At 40.9% G+C, this 23,306-nt stretch overlaps 2 protein-coding genes across 2 annotated transcripts; both read right to left on the bottom strand.

Moving 5' to 3' along the window:
- Positions 1-4,882: 4,882 nt before the first annotated feature.
- Positions 4,883-15,867, bottom strand: LOC309391654 (proto-oncogene Mas-like; the record flags this gene model as incomplete). The annotated part of the gene is made up of 3 exons (XM_081952320.1): positions 4,883-5,888; positions 11,495-11,587; positions 15,638-15,867. 3 exons carry the CDS (start codon positions 15,865-15,867, stop codon positions 4,883-4,885), a joined length of 1,329 nt encoding a protein of 442 aa, XP_081808446.1.
- A 5,905-nt stretch (positions 15,868-21,772) lies between these two features.
- LOC309391989 (proto-oncogene Mas-like) lies at positions 21,773-23,053 on the bottom strand. Its single transcript, XM_081952860.1, has one exon. The coding sequence runs from the start codon at positions 23,037-23,039 to the stop codon at positions 22,119-22,121; it is 921 nt and encodes a 306-aa protein (XP_081808986.1). The 5' UTR covers positions 23,040-23,053; the 3' UTR covers positions 21,773-22,118.
- Positions 23,054-23,306: the final 253 nt, after the last annotated feature.

Below are 23,306 nucleotides of genomic sequence, written 5' to 3'. Positions count from 1 at the left end.
TAAGCTGTCTATATCACCGTTAAAGTGACTCTGAGAGGCTTGTTAATCATATGATGCCAGGAAACAATGCACGCTTCCACCATTTTGCCTATTTAATCCTGTGTGCAAATGTGGCTGATTAGTGTACATTTTTAACCAAACTCAGTTTTTGTTCTGATTGGTCCAACCATGCCTCAGCTGTTTTCCTCCCGAGCAGTAATGCGGAAGGTGATTTCTCTGTATACTATGCATGCATGCTCAGCGAACTGGTTATTAAAGCAGTTGGATCCCTCCTTTGGGCTGCAGGTCTTGCAATGGAGACACGACTTCCGACTGCCCTGTCACTTCAGCTTCCTAAAAACCCTCAACTTGGCCCCGGGGGAAATTCTGGTGGCTGAAGATGAAAGCTGATGTTTCTATGTAAAAGAAAAGAAAGAAAAGAAAGCTGAGGACTATATAGAAAGTTGTGCCACCTGTGACACCAGGAAAATGAGGCCAGGAAAATCTCTTGAAGTTCTCCAACAAGTGGCTGACCCCAGCCAGTCCTTGGGGAAATCACTATAGATTTTATAGACAAGCTACCAGAGAGTGGGGGGAATACAGTCCTCTGGACTGTGATTGATGTATTCTCTAAGCAAGCCCACTTTACTGCCTGCTCTGAATTACCCTCAGCCAGGAAGCTTGCTAAAATGTTCATCAAGCAGCTCTACACCTGCACAAAGGGCCCCACCTAGTAATCTCAGACAGAGACATCCAGTTCACCACAAAATTCTGGAGAGAATTCCTAAAGTTCATTGGGTTGACTCAGAGACTTAGCTTGGCTTTTCATCCGAGTACGAACGGAGCTGCAAAATGGATGAATGTCATAGTAGAGATGCTAGGTGGATTACCAACAAGAAAACTGGGCAGGTCTGCTGTCTTTCGCAGAAGCAGCTTACAACAGTGCAGTGCATAGCAGCACTGGATTAACCCCCTTTCATGTCACCAACAGTATGGATTTCATTCCCATGCCAGAGCTGCCAAGGAAGTCACCCTCTTCCATGACTCTAGCTGAATGGATGGAGTTGCTCAAGAAGGATTGGGAAAATGCCAAGAAAGCGCTAGCAGAAGCAGCAGACACATACAAAAAACAAGCTGAGAAACACCAATCTGTTCAATCCCCCTTACCCATGGGAGATCAAGTTTACCTGTCCACCAAATATATTAAATTGAGATTACCTAGCACAGAGGTCAGCAACCTGTGGCTCTGGAGCCGCATGTGGCTCTGGAGCCGCATGTGGCTCTTTCATCCCTCTGCTTCATCCCCCTACACAGGTCAGTGCCACAATTTTGAGAGAAGCTTCCAGTTGGGAGTGGGGGAAAGCACAGTGCTCCAGGAGGAGACTCTATGGTAAGGGGTGTGTTTTCTGGTGAAGTCCACAACTGATAGGGCTTTTGGTTAGGACAGGTAAAGGAGAAAGGATGCCGTGCTAGGAGGAGGTCTATGGTGGGGGAACCAGACTTCTGGTTGGCTCCAGAATTGAACAGGGGGCTTCCGGTTAGGACCTTTGTGGCTCTTTCAGTGTTTAAGGTTGCCAACCCCTGACCTAGCAGAAAGCTAGGACCTACGTTCTTAGGACCATTTCTGATAGTGAAAGTAATTAACCCAGTAACATTCAGCTCAGCCTCTCATGCATATTAGGGAAAGTGCATCCAGTCTTCCACAGCAGCTTACTGAAGCCTGCTGTTAGTTCATGACCCCCCAGCACCTAAACCAATGGCAGTGCAAGGGGAAACCCATTTTGTAGTTAAGAAAATTTTGGATTCTAAATTGCATAGGGGTCAACTACAATATTTTGTCCATTGGAAAGAATACTCTTTGTCTGAAGCTAACTTAGTTAAGAGCTGGGTTCTGAAGGCAGATAGATTAGTGAAGCAACTCCATGATAAATTCCCTAATAAGACAAAGGGTCCTCCTGGGCGGGGAGGGGAGAGGTGGTTGGGGACTAACCTCCTACATTCATCTCTTTTCAGGACACACTCATCAACTGAAGAGGGGTAGTCTGTCAGCCCTGCAGGACATATTTTTCTTTGGATCTTCAGGGCTGCCACACTCGATGGATGGCCATGCTGTGGGAAATGGGAGGGGGGTTGGATGGAGATGAGATACGATGTATAGCCACAACAGAATTCTTTCCCCTGGGAGTCAAGGACATTCAGCCTGCACCTGGAAAGACGTGACTGAGAATTAATTCCAGTCGGGGTGGAGACCTGATTGGACCATGTGATGGGTATATGGGTGCAGGGAAAGGGACTTTGACTTTTTTGTGTGGGGGGAAAACCCAGGGGACTTTCAGATTCAGGTTTCCAAAGATGTCCCAATATGAAATCTCTAATAAAATGGAACGTTGAAGAAAATGCCTGCCTTGGAGTTTTGTTTCTGTTGAGGGTGTTACTTGGATTGCTGACATTCCATCAATGTTCCTTTGGGCACATTGCACAGTTCCACTCTACCACCCAGGTGATCTTCAGCACCAAGAGTTTTTTCTAAGGTGCCAATCTTTTCCCTCTGCCCGCAGAGTTCCCCAAAGAAAATAATACATGATGTAACTGCTGGGTATTACCATCAAATGGTCAAGTGCAGGAAATCAAGAATAATACAACAATTTGCTTAGAATAGTTTCTTTATTGCAGTTTTTGTAGAGACAGGAATCTTGCCTGACTAAAGCACACTCTGCAGAGCTATCAGATAAATCCTATGAGAGTTTTAGAGAGAATCCCTGAGCCTCTTTCTGCACACCAATGACTCAAGGCTTCTTTGCCTTTTAGCTCCTTGAGAAAGAGGCCTTCCCTCCAATTCCATAACACAAATCAAATTAAATATTTATTTTGGGCATAGACCAGAATGAAAAGCCTAGAATGCAAAGAAAAGCTGAAAAAATATAAAATAGAAAAAAGAAACAATATTTTGAAAAACTAATATCTATATCTAACTACTTATCTACAGCTATGTCTATATGTCTATCTCTCTATCTCTGTCTCTTTATCTCTGACTCTATCTCTACCATCTCTATATCAATTCTGCCTATCATGTCTATTATCTCTATCATCTCTATCTCTCTCACTCTCACTCCCTCTATATCATCTATATCTGTCTGTCTGTCTGTCTGTCTGTCTGTCTGTCTCTATCTATCTATCTATCTATCTATCTATCTATCTATCTATCTATCTATCTATCTATCTATCTATCTATCTATCTATCTATCATCTATCTATCATCTATCTATCATCTATCTATCTATCTATCTATCTATCTATCTATCTATCTATCTATCTATCATCTATCTATTTATCTATCATCTATCTCTATCTATCATCTATCTATCTATCTATCTATCTATCTATCTATCTATCTATCTATCTATCATCTATCTATCTACCTACCTACCTACCTACCTACCTACCTACCTACCTACCTACCTACCTACATATCATCTATTATGACTGCAGGCCTGTAACTGTTGCTTGTATCCTTACAATTTATATAGATATTGTTTCCTGATTGCTTATTTGTACCCTATCACTATCATTAAGTGTTGTACCTTATGATTCTTGACAAATGTATCTTGTCTTTTTATGTATACTGAGAGCATATGCACCGAAGGCAAATTCCTTGTGTGTCCAATCACACTTGGCCAATAAAGAATTCTATTCTATTCTATTCTATTCTATTCTATTCTATTCTATTCTATTCTATTCTATTCTATTCTATTCTATTCTATTCTATTCTATTCTATTCTATTCTATTCTATATCTATTATCTATTTTGTTCTCCTTTCTTTCTTTCATCTATCTGTTTATCACTATCTGTCTGTGTCTGTCTGTCTGTCTGTCTGTCTGTCTGTCTGTCTGTCTGTCTGTCTGTCTGTCTGTCTGTCTGTCAGTCTATCTATCTATCTATCTATCTATCTATCTATCTATCTATCTATCATTATCGATACACACACTCTCACAACAAATCCTTTAAAAAATCCTTGTATTTCAAAAACAGCCGTACAAAATTAAGACTATAAACCCAGAAGAGGTTTGCAGATTAGAAGGAAAGATTACTAAAAACAGTAATCTTTAGAGGTGCAGGAGGGAAGGCTTACTATTACAGAAGCTACATATATTTAGTCAAAAGAAAAAGGCACTAATTAATTATAATCAATAATAAACACATTATAAACTATAATTGAATGTTACTACAGTGTTGGCCAAAATTGTGGAAACCTTTTGGGAAAAGTGTATAGCACTTTTCAGGTTTGATGACTAATAACACCACTTTTTTTGAAGTAAATAAAATTATATATTAATGGAGAGATAATTTAATCAAGAATGTGATGCAACAAAGTTTGTTCAATTATCTGTATTCCATTAAATGTTATAGCCAAATAACCAGAAAAAGGAAGCACAACTTGCTTAGGTTGATATCAGGTGGCTTTCCTTCATCTCATTTTAGCCAATGAGCATGAGTGTTTAGAGAGTCAATCAGATGTCATCTTGCTTTGGCAATGAGTCAATCAGATCACAGTAGGATTCAGTTATTGACGTCATGTATTGAAGCTGAGAGGAGGACATTTGTCAGATGCAACGCATCTCACATTTTCTACGTTTCACTTTTCTTCTTTATAACTGCTATTATAATAGCAAATCCTTCATAAAAGTTGTTTCGTTACATTCTTGATTAAATTATCTTTCCATTGTTATACAATTTTATGGTAGTACTGCAGGAAAAAAATGGTGTTATTAGCCATCAAACCTCAAAAATACACTTTTCCCAAAAGGTTTCCACAATATCGCCCATTACTGTATGTCTGAAATTTTTCAAGATCAAAAAGGTTGCATTTTGTGTTAAACAGCAATATGGAATATTTATGACACTTCACAACTGGCTTTCCTTCGTGGTTGCCTGCTCTTCTGGGCTTCTCTGCTCATCCTTGAAGACTCTTTGCAGAGCCACCTTGTAAGATGCTCTGGGCTGATCCTTTCCCCTCTTCTTCCTCCCCACTAAGTAATAAAGGAGTGGGTTGATGCTGCTGTTGAGAGTGGCACATCCCATCCCAATGGTCATGAGGAGGAGATTATATCTACCAAAATACTCAATGGCGTAAAAGACATTCATTGGGAGAGAAAAAAGGAGGAAAAAAAGGAGAGCCAGAAAGATGGTGGTGAGAAGTTTCCTTTGATTACGTTGTATTTTAGACCTTATAGAAATCGAGAGAGTCACAGTAGACACAACCATGAGAGGAGTACAAAGTAAACCATTGACAATCAGCTGGTGAACCAAAGGTGAATTTCCAGTGGTCCTGGTCTGATGGAGAATGAAGTGCACGGCAGAGAGCAGGTAGGAGAGGATCCAGATGAGGCCACAAATTAGAGTGGGCAAATATGGAGGGCGATGGCACCGATGCCAGAGAGGGAAAAGGACAGCCACACACCTGTCCAGGCTGATGGCCGTCAGCAGAAACTGGCTGGCAGAATAGGTGAAGAAAAAGAACTCAAAAAGTAAGAAGAAAAAGGCATCGGCGATGTATGTCCTGTCACTCAGAGTAAACACCGACATAAATATAGCTGCACTAATGAGGGATGTGAGGACCCCAAAATCAGCGACTGAGAGATTCAGGATGAAAGTGGTGAAAGGATTCCTCTTAATGGAGTAGCCCAGGAGATACATTGTCATTCCATTTCCCACCAGGCCTAAAATGCAAATTAGGGCAGTGAAACCATTGAGAAGATTACATGTAAAATTATCAAACCGTTGATCATAAGGGGAAGAAAAATTTTCTGCTATTTTAGAAACATTTGGAGTAATTCCAGTACTATTGAAGAGAAGGTCATCAGGTTCATAACCACTCGCCGAAATTCCAAAAATAGATTCCTCCTGTATCCTAATAACAAAAGGAGACAGAAAGAGAATCACAGTAAAATACATACATATTGTAGGAAGGCCCACCCTCTTCCCAGATTAAAATATAATCTATTTTTAATATTAAAAAGAGGCAGAATATGATTAGGGAACTGGAGGCTAGAACATATGAAGAATGGTTTCAGGAACTGGGTCTAGAAGGACTAGGGAAGACATGATAGCAGTCTTCCAATATCTCAGGGGCTGCCACAAAGAAGAGTGGGTTCAAGCTATTTTCCAGAACACTTGAGTTCAGGACAAGAAGCAATGGGTGGAAACTAATCATGGAGAGAAGCAACCTAGAACTAAGGAGAAATTTCCTGACAATTAGAACAATTAATCAGTGGAACAACCTGCCTCCAGAAGTTGTGAATGCTCCAACACTGGAAGTCTTTAAGAAGATGTTGGATAACCATTTGTCTGAAGTGGTGTAGGGTTTCCTGCCTAGGCAGGGGGTTGGACTAGAAGACCCCCAATGTCCCTTCCAACTCTGTTATTCTATTCTATGTTTTCTCAAAGGAGAAATGGAGAGACAACTTCTTAAAGAGGGAACATGGCCACAGTCTTCTTGCCTAGGCAAACAGTCTCAAGGAGAAGAGCCTGGCCTTTTGGGATGCAGATTTTGTATTCATGCAGAAAGACTGGGACACTCCATGCATAAACAGAACACCTTCAGTCACAACTCTGGAGCTGATGGGATTAATTTACATCTCCCCACCCAAATTCTAAGGACAGGGCAGGACCTTTAGGATGTAATAGGATTAACCCACAACCATTAGAATAGCAAAAGACACAAGATTCATTCCACAACCCCTTGGAGAGTCTTAACCAGTCCCCTATCCATTCGCTCACTCAACCATTTTGCGAGCGATCTGAGAAACATGGCTGCTGTCACTGAAGCTTCTGGAAACCAAATCCTTCTTTCCAATTAGCCAACCTCCATTTTATTTTCAGGGTCCTTTGGAACAGGTGGATTTTTCTTCCCACAACACACACACACACACACACACACACACACACATGCATACACTTTTTAACTTACACATATCAACACATATCTGCTGTTTGACCACCTGATGTTAATTACAGTTCTAAAATTAAAGTTTCTTCCAAGATTGGAGAATTGCTACATTCAGTAGTGACCAAAGCTTCTATGCAAAATCTCTCAAAGTGTAGTTCAGTAGAAGTGCCACCAATTAGTCATTTGTCTGAAATGGTATAGGGTTTCCTGCCTAGGCAGGGGGTTGGACTAGAAGACCTCCAAGGTCCCTTCCAACTCTACTATTGTATTGTATTGTATTGTTTGAGGGCAGAGTGGGGTTACCTGGTATTTGAACAGGCAAAGGGCAACACAAAGAATTGAATAGTAACACATGAAGTGTTTCATATTTACATTCAGTAGAGAATAAAGGACTGCAAGTGTGCCAACAGGACCCAATGGGAAAGGCACTTTGAGCTGGATTTTCTAGCAGTTAGCTTTCAGAGTGCAATTGATTAAGAGCTAGTCAGTTTCAGTCAGTTTGTTAACTGTAATAAGTACAGTTAACGTTTATTGAAGAAAATCTGCTCACTTCGATTTTCAGAAAGTCAGGCAATTTGAAGCTACATCTGTCAGATGGAGGAATTAAGGACAACAAATAGCACATGTCCACCTTTATGACAGATGTCTAGTAACTGTAGGCTAGAGAAAGTTATATTCAAAGATTCTGGAGAATCTGAGGTTCTTGATCTATTTCCCAAGGAAAGAAAAAAAAAGATTGTGGGACTGTAGGTGGACCCCTATATGTGACAGTTGTCTTATGATCATGAAAGTCCCGTGGATTTCAGCAAAGACCAACAAAGCTGGAATGTTCTCCTGATTATGTAAAGAGCTCGTATGGAGAGTTGAGCAACCTCCACCACAGAAGATTCCCTTCAAAATAAGGGGATACTGTTCCAGCAGTCGCCAATGGGCAGAGCACCAAAGCAATTTTCCTTTTGGAATATTTTAAAGCAACTGGATTTTAAAACAACTCCATCCCTGAAAATAAAATATTTTGTATCATACTATACTTACACGTGGAATCTCTGCCAAATTCCTGGACTATTTTTTTCTATTGGGATTGATGCATTACCTAAGGAATCAATTATAGTAAGCCATTATTTTGATCAATAACAACAGACAGCAAAAATGCTAATGTGCTTTAAGAAACTCATTTCATACAGAGTTGTTTCTTTCTGAATGGGAGTCTGTGAATGTATAAATAATATAATATCCAGAAGGTTTCCCCCCCCCCCCGTCATTTCCCAGATGATTATTAGCCAATAATCAGTCTTTGTGATCCTCTAAGCCAGTGGTTCTCAACCTGTGGGTATCGAACGACCCTTTCACAGGGGTCACCTAAGACCATCGGAAAACACATATTTTCGATGGTCTTAGGAACCGAGACACCAATTTTATGGTTGGGGGTGACCACAACATGAGAAACTGTATTAAAGGGTTTCTGCATTGGGAAGGTTGAGAAACACTGCTATAAGTTGCCCCAGAATTATTTAGATAATTATTTTTTCAAAAATGCTCATTTTTATTTATTTATTTATTTATTTTCAGTATTTCTAGACCGCCCCCTCTCCCCGAAGGGACTCGGGGCGGTGTACAGGTGTGTCATTAAAACGAATACAAAAGACGAATATCCTATACCCTTAAAAATGAATTAAACCTCATACAACTGTACAAAAAGTAAAAATTAAAAATTGAATTAAAAACAACTAAAAGTATACCCCTAGAAAATTTAAGAAATGCAGGCTTGAGGAACTAAAATTGGGAATTAGGAATTAGGCCAGGCCGGCTAGATTGAACAGGTGGGTCTTTAGTTTCTTACGGAAGGAGCGGAGGTTGGTGGTAGTCCTAATATCTGGGGGGAGGTCATTCCAAAGGGTCGGGCCCATCACAGAGAAGGCCCTACTCCTGGGCGTCGCCCGCTGGCATTGCCTAGTGGACGGCACCCGGAGGAGTCCCTCTCTGTGAGAGCGAATCGGCCGAAGGGATGTATGGGGCAGGATACGATCCCGCAAATAACTAGGTCATTTTGAAAAGGAAACTATTTTGAAAAGGAAACTATACCCCTGCCTTCACTTGTTTTTCCTTCATTTTCAGAAATGCTTTTGGGCCTCTAATCATTTTTCCCCTAATTAAAGGAGAACAAATTGGTTGACCCAGTGGTGAAATTCAATTTTTTTTACTACCGGTTCTGTGGGGGGTGGCTTGGTGGGCGTGGTGTGGCTTGGTGGGCGTGGCAGGGGAAGGATACTGCAAAATCTCCATTCCCACCCCACTCTGGGGACAGCCAGAGGTGGCATTTGCCGGTTCTCCAAACTACTCAAAATTTCCACCACCAGTTTGCAGAACCTGTCAGAACCTGCTGGATTTCACCCCTGGGTTGACTTCATTCCTTGTGTCCTTCCGAAGAATAATTCTGGGAGGATGTGGCCTGCAGGAAGGGACAGGTGCCAGTGTTTCGATATTCTTAAATTCTCCATAAGACTTAGTTTATGAATAATTACATCAGAGACCATAATTGTGAATTCACCCACTGAATGTTTTCAAAATGCCCATGCAATCCCCAACCTCAAAAAGGGAGGGGACGACAGGAACTCATGATTCGGTGATAGCGTTTCAATTTTGAAATAAGCTCACGAAGCATTATGAACCCTTGAGGTTTTCCTTATCAGTAGCACCCACAAAGGAAAGAAAATGTACAGATAATATAGCTTTCATGATGTTCATACCTAGTGAGTAATTCGATGGCTGCAACATTGTGCAAAAAGTGTTGTTTGCTTACTTAGAAGAGTTCACGTCCGTGGAGAAGGTGGACCACCTGGGACCCTGTAATTTAAAGGGATTTAAACCACAACGACACACAATAGATACAAACTTATGCTAAAGTGCTCCAAGCTCGATTGCAGAAAATACGACTTCAGCAACAGAGTGGTCAATGCCTGGGATGTGTTACCTGACTGTTGTTATATCCTCAAAACCCCAAAACTCTAACCTTGAACTGTCTACTGTCAACCCCACCCCATTCCTAAGAGGTCTGTAAGGGGATTGCATAAGCCCACCAGCAACTACTGTCCCTGCCCTACTGTCCCCACTTATTCGTATCCATTTCTTGTATTCATCATCATGTTTATAGTTATATCTGTTATCTCATTCATGCTTGACAAAATAAGTAAATAAATAAAAATAATTATTAATAGAAAGCAAATGTGACTGTTCCTCTGATTGTCGAAATGCCTGGAAGAAATTGTATCCTTGGAGAATTCCAAGGCATTATTGGTTTGCCGTCCACACAAAACAGGCGTGGCCCTTCCTAGCTTCCAATGGCCCAATAAAATGTATTTACAGTCCAAATTCAATCAATAGATCAAGGGATACGTTACAGTAACCCTAAGAAAGACATTGTTGAAAATGAGGAAAAACCTTCAAAAAATGGGGCAGTTTCTCAATTAATAACAATTCATAACATGAGAAAAGAACTCGTAAAAACCTATTAAGGTTTCTTGGAGTCAGAGATGAGGAGACTTGTGTGACACCAGTCTGGAAAATGTTGCTGTGAAATTGAGTTTAATGTCTATGGAGATTCTTAATCATCCAAATCAGGATTGTCCCAAAAGTCAACTGCATTTTCTTTATGTTTTCTTTGAAAATCTTCAGTTCTCAGAATAGAATAGAATAAAACAGAACTGAATAGAATAGAATAGAATTCAATAGGAATAGGAATAGGAATAGAAATAATAGAATAAAATAGAATAGAATAGAATAGAATGGAATGGAATGGAATAGAATAGAATAGAATAGAATAGAATAGAATAGAATAGAATAGAAAATAGAATAGAATAGAATAGAATAGAATAGAATAGAATAGAATAGAATAGAATTCTTTATTGGCCAAGTGTGATTGGACACATAAGGAATTTGTCTTTGGTGCATAAGCTCTCAGTGTGCATAAAAGGTATGTGATAAATTTTGATCATAGTCATAAATACATTCATCGTGAATCATAAGATACAACACTTAGTGATAGTCATGGGATACTAAATAAGCAATCAAAATCAGACTAGGAAACAAAATAAAACAATATAAACCATAAAGATACAAGCAAGGAGATAGGTACTAGGAAGGATGAGAAGAAGAATAGTAATACAGTCTTAGTAAATAGTTTGACAGTGCTGTGGGAATTAGTTGTTTAGCAGAGTGATGGCATGTGGGAAAAAACTGTCCTTATGTCTAGTTGTTCTGGTGCGCAGTGCTCTAGAGTGTTGTTTTGAGGGTAGGAGTTGAAACAATTTATGTCCAGGATGCGAGGGGTCTGTAAATATTTTCACAGCCCTCTTTTCGACTCGTGTAATATACAAGTCCTCAATGGAAGGCAGATCGGTAGCAACTGTTTTTCCTGCAGATCTACAGTAAAGTGAGCTCCATCAGACGATCCTGTGGAATTAGCTGAAAACACCCCAAATGTTCCTCAAATCTTAGCCTGGACCCAAAACGGAGCATTTTGGAAATAACAAATTACCACAGCACCAGCTCTGTCTTTATTGTAGCCATACCTGGTAATGATAGGAAGAATCTCCAGAAGGACTGCCAGGTCTTTTCCAGAATCTAAGGACGAGATCTTTTTCAATGAATCTCTTTGGTTTGCACTTGATGCAAATACAGTCGTAAAGGAGAATTGAGCTGGAACAAGCTGCAAACTTTCTCAGAAAACCTGTGCGGTATTCTTCTCTGAATCCTGCATGTTTAAATGTTATCACCCACAATATGCAAAAGAAGTGGTTAAAGATGCAATCATATTTTGAAAGAAGGAACAACCAAACAACACTTGATAGAGAAGCAGCCTATTCTGGACATCAAATTCTTGAAGTCCAGGACCCTTGAAATCAAAGAACATCTTATGGCAGCAATTGTTAAGTGTGACAGCAATTTTATTTATTATTTATTAAGTTTGCATGCTGCCTGGGTAAAAGTAAAGGTTCCCCTCGCGCATATGTGCTAGTCGTTCCTGACTCTAGGGGGCAGTGCTCATCTCCGTTTCAAAGCTGAAGAGCCAGTGCTGTCTGAAGACGTCTCCATGGTCATATGACCGGCATGACTCAATGCTGAAGGCGCACGGAATGCTGCTATCTTCCCACCAAAGGTGGTTCCTATTTTTCTACTTGCATTTTTCCATGCTTTCGAACTGCTAAGTTGGCAGAAGCTGGGACAAGTAAAGGGAGCTCACTCCATTACCCGGTGCTAAGGATTTGAACCACCAAATTGCCAACCTTTCTGATCGACAAGTTCAGCATCTTAGCCACCGAGCCACCACGTCCCTCTCTATGCTGTCCTATATCACCATTAAAGTGACTCTGAGTGGCTTGTTAAGCAAATGACTCCAGGAAACAGTGCAAACAGTGCAGAGGAAGCTCCACTGTTTTGCCCATTTTGTCTTGTGTGCAAATGTTGCTGTTTCCTGTACATTTTTGACCAAATGCACTTTTTGTTCTGATTGGTTTAACCAAAGAGTCCAAATGTTGAACAACTTTTTTTCCTGAAAGTAGCAATATGTCTTACAGTGACCTATGCCTTACAGTGAAGATACTGGAGGGTCTCTTTCTATTTATTTACCTTTGATACCCTGCCAAAAAAGTTCGTATAGTCAAGGCTATGGTTTTCCCAGTTGCAATGGATGGTTGTGAAGGTTGGACCATAAGAAAGGCTGAACGCCAAAGAATGGAGGCCTTTGAACTCTGGTGCTGGAGAAGACTCCCGTGAGTCCCATGGACTGCAAGGCCACCCAACCGGTTTGTCCTAGAGGAGATCAACCCTGACTGCTCTTTGGAAGACCAGATCATGAAGAGGAAACTCAAATACTTTGGCCACCTAATGAGAAGGAAGGACTCACTGGAGAAGAGCCTCATGCTGGGAAAGATTGAGGGCAAAAGAAGAAGGGAACAACAGAGAATGAGGTGGCTGGATGGAGTCACTGAAGCAGTCGGTGTGAGCTTAAATTGACTTCAGAAGATGGTAGAGGTCAGGAAGGCCTGGAGAGATGTTGTCCATGGGGCCGCGATGGGTCAGACACAACTTCGCAACTAACAACCTTTGATATCCTTTTAAACAAATGTAGTGTCAGGAACAAGGAGCCAAGAATGAAATAGAATATTCATAATAGTTTCTTTACTGTTGCTCACCCATAGACAGGAATCTTGCCAAACTAAAGTGTACTCTGCATAACTATTAGACTATGTAAGGGAGAGTCTATTCTGGATCTCTTCATGCACACTAAGAATCCAAGGCTGGTTTGCCTTTTAGCTTCTTTGCAACAATCCTGTCCCTCCAATGACTATGCACAACCCACCACATGTAAGGGATCCACAAGAATCTTCCTGTATTTCCTTCCAAAGGGGCGCAGTGGCTAAGATGCTGAGCTTGTTGATCAGAAAGGTTGGCAGTTCGGCGGTTTGAATCCCTAATGCCATGTAACGGTGTGAGCTCCCATCACTTATCCCAGCTTCTGCCAACCTAGCAGTTCAAAATCACATAAAAAATGCAAGTAGAAAAATAGGAACCAAAAATAGGAACAAAATAGTTTAGTTTAGTTTAGTTTAGTTTGATTACTTGAAGCAGAAAAGCAATATTTCCCCTTCCAGTTGTCCAAGATGTTAACTTACTTTTCTAAACAAAAGCAGAAGTCCCTTGTTAAATCTTTTTGAGAAACCAACCCACCAACTCTACCACCCTATCAACTCTGCCAAGGAGTATTTAGACTTCTTTAAATCCACACACGTGGTTTGTGTGTGTGTGTGTGTGTGTGTGTGTGTGTGTGGTGGTGGCTCAGTGGCTAAGATGCTGAGCTTGTCAATCAGAAAGGTTGGCAGTTCAGTGGTTTGAATCCCTAGCACCGCATAACAGAGTGAGCTCCCATTACTTGTCCCAGCTTCTGCCAACCTAGCAGTTCGAAAGCACGTAAAAAATGCAAGTAGAAAAATAGGAACCACCTTGGGTGGGAAGGTAACAGCATTTTGTGCGCCTCCAGAATTTAGTCATACCAGCCACATGACCACAGAGACATCTTTGGACAGTGATGGCTCTTCTGCTTTGAAACAGAGTTGAGTACCGCCCCCTAGAGTCAGGAACGACTAGCACATATGTGCAAGGGGAACCTTTACCTTTATTTCTTTTCAAACATTTATCATTAATTCTGAAGAAGAAATACTTTCAACGTTTTGCCCAGAAAGAAGAGGATTTCAATGAACTTCTCATGAATGGAACCTGGAGGCCTTCCACTTACTTGGTTAGTAGGGATTGAAAGGCCTGGATAGGAATGACTTGACTCTCTCTGTAGAATCATCTTCAAAGGGTCTCCGTTTTCTCACTTTTGAGTTCAATCCCAAAGCGAAGAAGGAGAGGAAACTAAACCTCTGGTCCTAAAGACTGACCCATATTAGATCCTTATATTTGCCTTCAGATAGGAAAGATAACTCATCTGATTAAGCTTTCTCAGCCTAGGAAGAATGGGTTGGGTCAGTTTCAAACAATATAATCGGTATTTGTCTCTCCAACCACTAGATGGGGCGAGAGAGCAACAACAGTATGTAAAGATCATATGTTGGGGCATATTTCTCCCTCAGGCCACTAGATGGGGCTAGAGAGCAAAAGCAGTGGCCAGGACAGGGAGGTATGACTTCCAAACCCGGGAACTCAGGGAGTAAAGAGCAGAGCAGAGGAAAGATGCTCCACGAGGTTCCTTGCCAAACAACTGATTAATTTCTAATTGAAAAGAGCTGGCTGCAGAGGGATTTGAGACTTTCTACAACATTCCTGTGGATCCCACCCATTAAAAAAAAATCCTGGAAATGTTGACTGTTTGCACTAGTGGACAAACCTAGATTGCCTCCACAGACGGGATTCGGAACTGTCTATGTGTTCATGTTGAAAATGAAATTACCCAGGCAAGCTCTCTTTCCAATATATTTTGGAAATATATTTTTGATTTACGTTCCTTTATTCATTTATAGGAGTAAATGAAGGAGTGGAGACTGGGCGGGGTTATGACTCTCTCTCTCTCTCTCTCTCTCTCTCTCTCTCTCTCTCTCTCTCTCTCTCTCTCTCTCTCCCTCCCTCCCTCCCTCCCTCCCTCCCTCCCTTTCTGTCCGTCTCACTAACTTTCTCTCTCCCTCCCTCTCTCCCTCCCTGTCCCACTCTTTCTCCCTCCCTCCCCCTCCCTTTCTGTCTCTCTCTCTCACTTTTCTCTCCCTTCGTCTCTGTCCTCTCTCCCTCCCTGTCCCTCTCTCTCTCCCTCCTCCTGTCCCTGTCCCTGTCCCTCCCTCTCTCCCCCTCCCTGTCCCTCTTCTCTCTCCCTCTTTGTCCCTCCCTCCCCCCCTCTCTCACTCCCTCCTTCCCTCCCTCTCTCCCTGTCCCTCTCTGTCCCTCCCCGTCCTTCTCTCTTTCTCTTATTAAATGGCAGAATAAACCTTGCGATCGGCATCCTTCTTTCTTTTTCTCTCCCCCCCCCCTTTGTCCCCCCCTGCAGGGGGCATTGCAATTTCAATTCCCTTTTGGAAAAAAACCTTCGAGTCACCCAAAGCGCTTCTCCGACCGGGCGGAGTCAAACCCTCCTTTTCAATGTTTACGGGATCGGAAGCCTGGCGGGCAGGAGAAAAGGGTGGGTCCCAGTAGGCGTGCAAGTGACGCAGCCGTGCAAAGCTCACTATCGCTTGGCTGGCTCAAAGGGAGGCTGGGCTGGATGTCTACCCTTATAACCCAGCTCCGGTTCCTCCTTCGCCACTTCGGAGCGCAGCTTTCGCGGCTGCATCTCGGGAGACCGTCGCGGGGGGAGCCTGGAAATTAGGACCGCCGCGTTGGGAAAGACGCTCGGATGCGGCGCTTTCGGGCTGGCCAAACGGACAACCTTTCCGGGGGGGCTTTGGAAAACCCCCATCGCCCTTCTGGACGAGAGATTTGGAGGGCCACCAGCTAACGGGATTGAAGCCAGAGATGTCCAAGGTGAAGGAGACAAAACAAATTCTGTGGATTATTAACAGCAACATCCTTATGTCTATGGAGATTCTCCGTCATCCAGGACGTAACAGTAACAGAGTTGGAAGGCGTCTTGGAGGTCATCTAGTCCAACCCCCTGGTTGTGCCAAAGGTCCTTTTTCCAAGAGGCAACTGGAGTTTATTTTTTGGGGGGGAGGTGTTTCTTTGAAAAAAAAAACATTTTTTGGAGCAACGGCTATAATAATAAACCATCGTCCTGGGATCGTTTTGTGTGGGAGGAAAGGAATATAAACGACATAAAACCCTGGCTGAATTTTCGCATCGCGTAGGGCGGATATCGGGAGCCGAAATGGATGTTTACAAACCAAAAAAGGGGGAATTTACGTTCCTGATCTATTCTCTCTCTCTCTCTCTCTCTTCCTTTTGCCCTTCTTTCTTCCAAGGAGAACTTTTTTCGCCCAGTTAACCGAGTTTCCTCCCTAGAGAGAAGCACGCATTGGCGTCGTTTACGCAATCAGATGAACATTTTAATATTTTCCTGGTTTTTTGTTTTTTTTAAATTGGTTTTGACTTTGATTTTGAACGACTGGCCTGAAAATTGCCCAGTTCGCATGTTTTTTTTCTTCTTCTTTGCACTTTATTGCTTTTATTCTACAAGGCATTGTTGTTCTTTTTTTAAAAAAAGTAGTTTGATTGGAAGCCACCTAGAAAGCTTTGGCCCTTGGCCAATTTGAAACTCTAAATAAACAAACAAACATTTTATTCCGTTGGATTTTTTTTTAAATTCCTCCTTTCATTTTAAGCTCTTTGGTTGGTTTTTTTTTTTTGGGTGGTGGTGGTGATAACTTCAAGACCTAATCTGCGTCTCTAAAATGGATGTATATGTTAAATTCAGAAGGTCGTGGATGAGTGGTTAAACTCCAATGTCTTTTTGTGGACCTGTCTTCAGTTGGGTCTGGATAGAAAATCAACTAGGAAATGTTAGGGAATGGAAAATCACCGAAAGGATATTTTGATGAGATTGGACAATCATTTCTCTGAGATAGCATAGGGTCCTCTGGGTTGGACCAGAAGACCTCCAACATCCCTTCCAACGCTGTTATTCTGGAATTTGGGAGAGACAGATTTTAATTAGTCCAATTCAGCTCTCTCTCCCGCTCCTCCTCTCCCTCTCTCTCTGATCTCCCTCTCTCTCCCTCCCTCTCCTTCTCCCTTTCTCTCCTATCTATCATCTATCTATCTGTCTGTCTGTCTGTCTGTCTGTCTGTCTGTCTATCTATCTATCTATCTATTGGAACTGGGATGGTAGGCATGATAGTGCGATTATGCACACCCTTCCATCTCTCTGGCTCTCTTTTTTTCTCTCTTATCTGCATCACTCTTTCTCATCTCTCTCTTTAATCTCTCTCTCATTTCCCTCTCTCTCCTCCTCTCTCTCTCCCCTTCTCTCTCTCTTATCTCCATCTCTCTCTCTCTCTTATCTCCATCTCTCTTATCTCAATCTCTCAATCTATATTTGTGTGTGCGTGTGTGTGCGTGTGTGTGTGTGCGCATGCATGTGTGTGTGTGTATATTTATGTTACAACTCCTGGTATGCCCAAATATTCGAATCCCAGTAAGGGTATGGCTAGCTGATGAGAGCTAAATAGCTTGAAATAGATCTATACTAGTCTCCCTTTATTTATTTATCAGCACAAATACAACACAACACAAATGTGTGTGTGTGTGTGTGTGTGTGTGTGTGTGTGTGTGTTGCAATTTCCTTCTGGACAACATTTCCACCTCAGTATACATGCATTGTAAATACACTTCTCCTCCCTTATTTCGGTTTTGCTTTGTCTATACATATCATACTATTATATACAGTCTTTAATTTACAATCCTTCATTATGTACCATTTCCATTTATACATGTTTGTTCATCTCTACCTATACATTGCTAATTTCTAACTCCTGTGTCTTCCTCATTTAGTCTTTCCTTAAGCTTTACCCCTGTCCTCTAACCATTTGTACCACTTGTTCCATACCATATAATATTCTGTTTCCTCCTTTTCTTTTATTTCTTTTGTAAGTTTGTCCATCTCTGCACCCTCTAACACTTTGGAAGGATCAGTGCTTCATAAGGAAGGTACTGCATGTTAACTTGGTTAAATAAATATTATGGTTAGTATGATTAACAATATTGTTATAATTGATATTAATGCAATTGTTGTAAACACGGTGATTATTATTTCGAAATGGCACCCTGTTCAATTGAAACTGGAATTTTTGTAAGTTATAAAATAAAAATTTATTACAAAAAAACCCTTTCTATCAAACATTTGAAAGGAAAGGATATACTTGACAAATATCCACCTCTGTCCAGAACACCAAAAGCAGAATTGAGGGTCACAATAGGATTGATATGGCCAGTGGGACCACATGGTCAAGCTTGACTCCTTATTAATAGAGGATTGGCCTTATGCTTATACTTCACAGTGTTACAAGAAGGAAATACTGTGGGAGCCTTATCATGCGTGCTCACAGTCCCACTTGAGCGAGCCTTTTTGAGGGCTTGCACAGCCCCACTCTTGTGAGCATTGCCATGAATGTTGCGGGAGCTTGCCCCTGCCACAAAATAATCTCCTCTTTCCCCCCTCTCCCCCCTCACTCTGAGGCCCCAACTCATAAAGGTGGGGAACTCTGCTCTAAGGCACATTATACTGAATGCATTAGAAACATCCACACAGTCTCAAAACATCTATGAGTTCCTGAAACTCATACTACTCAACTTGGACACAATTATTTGTATATAACAGTCATCATGATGAAAGGTTCTCCCTTTGCTATGGACATATCTGGTAACGGTTTGCAAGAATTCCTGGTGTGAACCAACAGGTGAGAATTCAAAAAAAAAAAAAACCCAGAAAGCTACATTTCTTTGATGAATCCAGTTTGATCTGTATTTGATGTGGATGCGGTGAGCAAGCAGAATTTATTCAGCCTCGCAAACACTTTTCCAATGACAGGAAAGGGGAACTTGTGTAACGTTTTCTTATCTATTTCGAATGAGAAAGTCTTTCGACACATTTTACGGAAACAAGTATTTGAAGATTTAATCGTAACTTCGAAGGGAAAAAAAAATGTCACCCTGAAATTCTGTCTAATTTCATCTCTGTTCCTAACTTCTGGAAGAATGAGAACACACTTGAAAATGAACCTAAGATGTGTCACATCTTTGGTCTGCAAATATTGGTGATTTTTTGAAATTTTGCATTAAATTTTACAGTTATTTGAATGGATAAATAAATATTTTTGTAGCTTTCTATTAGTTGTGAGGTTCATTAGGAGACTGAATGGATGTTATATATCAGGATATGTTCTTGACAAAGTAGATTGAGTTGAAAAGGAGTATTTCCACCAATGAATTAAAAAATAAAAATATATAAAAGATGTGTGTGTGTGTGTGTGTGTGTGCGTATGTATGTATGTATGTATGTATGTATGTATAAGCTTTAACCTGGTGATGCTTTTAAAGATATAGAAAATATCATACGTGTGGCTAACTACTTTTTTAAAACAGGAATCTTCCCAGATTGCCAGTCTTTACCTGGGAAATGATAAATAGCACTTTATACTTATATACCACTTCACAGTGATTTATAGCTTATTTAAACAGTTTACAGAGTTAGCCTATTGCCCCCAACCATCTGGGTGCTCATTTTACCAACCTCGGAAGGATGGAAGATTGAGTCAACTTTGTATCTGTCGTGATTGAACTCCATTGTCAAAAAGATAGCTGGGCTAGTTGGGCCAAGGGGCACTACTTATGTTTCTATGTACTTATAACTGGAAGTTGACTATGGCCAACTGGGAATCTGCATGGTCAAAGTCTGTGCATCTCAGATACTACACTTATGTCACCTCTCATCTTAAATCCTTTCCTTGCGACTATCTTAATGCAAGTCAAGCAACTTTTTAAAAAAAATTCTATTGAAAAAGAATAGAAAGGATTGTGGTCATTTTTCTTTGTTCTTCCTGTTCAATTTGTGCATGTGTGATCAACATACAGTAGAATTGAGAGTAGAGTTCAGTCATAAATTAGGAGTAATAGAAGAATAATTTCAAAGAAATGGATGATTTGGCAGGCAGAGAGGAAAAGGGGAACAATGCAGCATTATATGAATCTTTGGGAAAGGTAGTTGTGGAAAATGTGCCTCTTAGTGGCCATAGGAAAACACTAGATTTCTACACAACACAGTGAAATATTATTAATGTATTTGCTAAATTTATATCCTTCCTTTCTGTTAATTCACAGTTCAAGTGGCTAACAATAGTTAAACATAGAAAGAAGAAACTACTATAACAGATAATTAAAGCTAAATTAAAATCAGTATCCCCAAATTGAAATATGTGTAATTAAACATACATGGCATATTAATGAAGCATATACAGTATATTAGATGGATGCCAAGTGGATGCTAACTCAGAATTAATTTACCAGAGTCACGGATCAATTTTTATTGGTAAATGAATTTTGCAGGGTAACTGAGTAAAGGTAAAGGTTTCCCTCGCACATATGTGCTAGTCATTCTTGACTCTGGGGGGCAATCCTCATCTCCATTTTGAAAGCCGAAGAGCCAGCGCTGTCCGAAGACATCTCCGTAGTCATGTGGCTATCATGACTAAACGCCAAAGGCACACGAAACACTTTTAACTTCCCAGCAAAGTGGTCCCTATTTTTCTACTTTTTTTCTATTTTTGAACTTCTAAGATGGCAGAAGCTGGGACAAGTAACGGGAGCCCACCCTGTCATGATTTGGATGAGGAAATAAATGGGGAACTCATCAAATTTGCAGATGACACCTAGCTGGCAGGAATAGCCAACACTCCAGAAGACAGGCTAAAGATACAGAAGGATCTTGACAAACTTGAACATTGGGCAATATCTAATAAAATGAAATTCAATGGTGAAAAGAGTAAGGTTCTACATTTAGGCAAGAAAAACAAAATGCACCACAGTATAGGTGATACCTTGCTCAGTAGTAGTAACTGTGAAAGGGATCTTGGAGTCCTAGTGGACAACCATTTAAATATGAGCCAGCAGTGTGCAACAGCTGCCAAAAAAGCCAACACAGTTCTAGGCTGCATCAACAAAGGGATAGAATCAAGATCATGTGAAGTGTTAATACCACTTTATAATGCCTTGGTAAGGCCACGCTTGGAATACGGCATTCAGTTTTGGTCGCCATGATGTAGAAAAGATGTGGAAACTCTAGAAAGAGTGCAGGGAAGAGCAACAAAGATGATTAGGGGACTGGAGACTAAAACATATGAAGAACGGTTGCAGGACCTAGGTATGTCTAGCTTAAGAGAAAGAAGGACTAGGGGAGACATGATAGCAGTCTTCCAATATCTCAGGGGTTGCCACAAAGAAGAGGGAGTCAAACTATTCTCCATGGCACCTGAGGGTAGAACAAGAAGCAATGGGTGGAAACTAATCAGGGAGAGAAGCAAGTTAGAACTGAGGAGAAACTTCCTGACAGTTAGAACAATTAATCAGTGGAACAGAAGTTGCCTCCAGAAGTTGTGAATGCCCCAACGCTGGAAGTCCTTAAGAAGATGTTGGATAGCCATTTGTCTGAAACGGTATAAGGTTTCCTGCCTAGACAGGGGGTTAGACTAGAAAACCTCCAAGGTCCCTTCCAACTCTACTATTGTATTGTATTGTTATGTGGCACTAAGGATTTAAACTGCTGAGCTTTCAATCGACCAGCTCAGTGTCTTAGCTGCTGAGCAACCGCGTCCCTTGGGTAACTGATTAGGAGGATAACATAGCTAGGAACATCAAAGAATTTGAAACCATGTTTGAAACTTTTTAATTTGTCCTTGCAAATAAACAAAGAGCAAGTGCAGAAATTTGAAGATAGGGAGAATCATTCCATTCAGCTGTTACAGAATAATAACTGAGATCCAATGAAAGTTTAACCCTTTTTAACCCATGTGTAATTTCATTGCCGAGTCAATGAAAGGTCTTGGAAGCCACTATTATGGCAGAGAAAGTGACAGTCTAATTTTCTAACTTCCATTGGATTACATTTCTGGTCATCCTGAATTTGCTAGAGCAGTTTTTTGTCTGGATTGAGTGTCACATCCAGGCAGAGAGCTATAAAAAGATGAAATTGCAATTTTTTTCTAGTCTTGTGTGAGGGCATCATAACTGGCTACCAACCGAGATCCCTGATTGCTCTTTGCTCTCTTCTTCCTCTTTGAAAAGTGTTTGGAGATGTGTTTTTAGGTCGTATGGAGAATGATGCTCCTTCTTTCTCCCCAGTACAAAATAGATTAGTGGGTTGACACTGCTGTTTAGACAGGGACATAAGTAGGTATATGAAAGCAAATTCAAATGATGCTTTCCGAAACCAAATGCAATGAGATAAATGACAACTGTCGGAACAGAAAGGACGAGGAAGAAAAATAAAGCAAGCAAAATGGTGGTGAGAAGTTTCCCTCGCCTCTTCATTCTTGATTTAAGGTAGCCTTTGATTAGGAGAGCCAGGCTGGAGACCAGCATGAGTAGAATGCCAACCGAGCTAAATATGAAAATATGAAGGACTTTGAATAGGCTTTCTGTAACTGAATGATTTAGAATGCAATGAATTCCACCAAAAAGGATAGAAACTATCCATGCAATGACACAGAGTACGGTGGAGAGGTAGGGTGGCTGATTGCATCGATGCCAAATTGGGAAGAAGAGAGCCAAACACCGGTCAACACTGATGATTGTCAGAAGAAATTGACCGGTGCAGTAAGTGCATATGAAACATATTGTTATTGCCATGGGAACATTCATAGTAGTCAGAGACAAAATTCCGGTCAGAAAAAGGAATATTAGACTCCCAATATCAGCCACAGCCAAATTGAGGATATAGACAGTGAAAGAAGTCCTCTTCAAGCAGAAACCCAAAACTCTGATGACAATTCCATTTCCCAAAAGCCCTGGAATGCAGATTAAAATGATTAAATAAGAGAATGTTTTTTCCAGCTCTCCAGTTGCAGAAATGCTGCCACTTAGGTTTCTGGCCATTGTGCCATCGTGTTCAGCAAAACTGAAATTGTTTGGGATCATCTTCATTTTGATGTCTATTGTTCTGGGCAATGAATGAATCTGGATCCTTGCTTCACCTCAGTTCCTCTCCAGGGGAGTTTGACTTCCTGTAGGTTTCTTCCCCTGAGAACTGTGTGAAAAGTGGAAAGAAAACAAACGATGATCTTATAATCATTTTGATGGCATATAATACAGTATGGATCTTCCTAGTTTTATTCTAAAGTATACTTAATAGTGCTGTACAAAGTTATTATTCATAATTTGTATTCTTCTAAAACATTCAATTGATATTGA

Source organism: Natrix helvetica (assembly GCF_964273705.1).
Source record: "Natrix helvetica genome assembly, chromosome: 4".
NCBI lineage: Eukaryota > Metazoa > Chordata > Lepidosauria > Squamata > Natricidae > Natrix > Natrix helvetica.
This window is presented reverse-complemented; position numbering and strand designations above follow the sequence as displayed.

Coding starts and splice junctions, on each gene's coding strand:
- LOC309391989 (XM_081952860.1), bottom strand. CDS start 23,039: ATGAAGATGATCCCAAACAATTTCAGTTTTGCTGAACACGATGGCACA.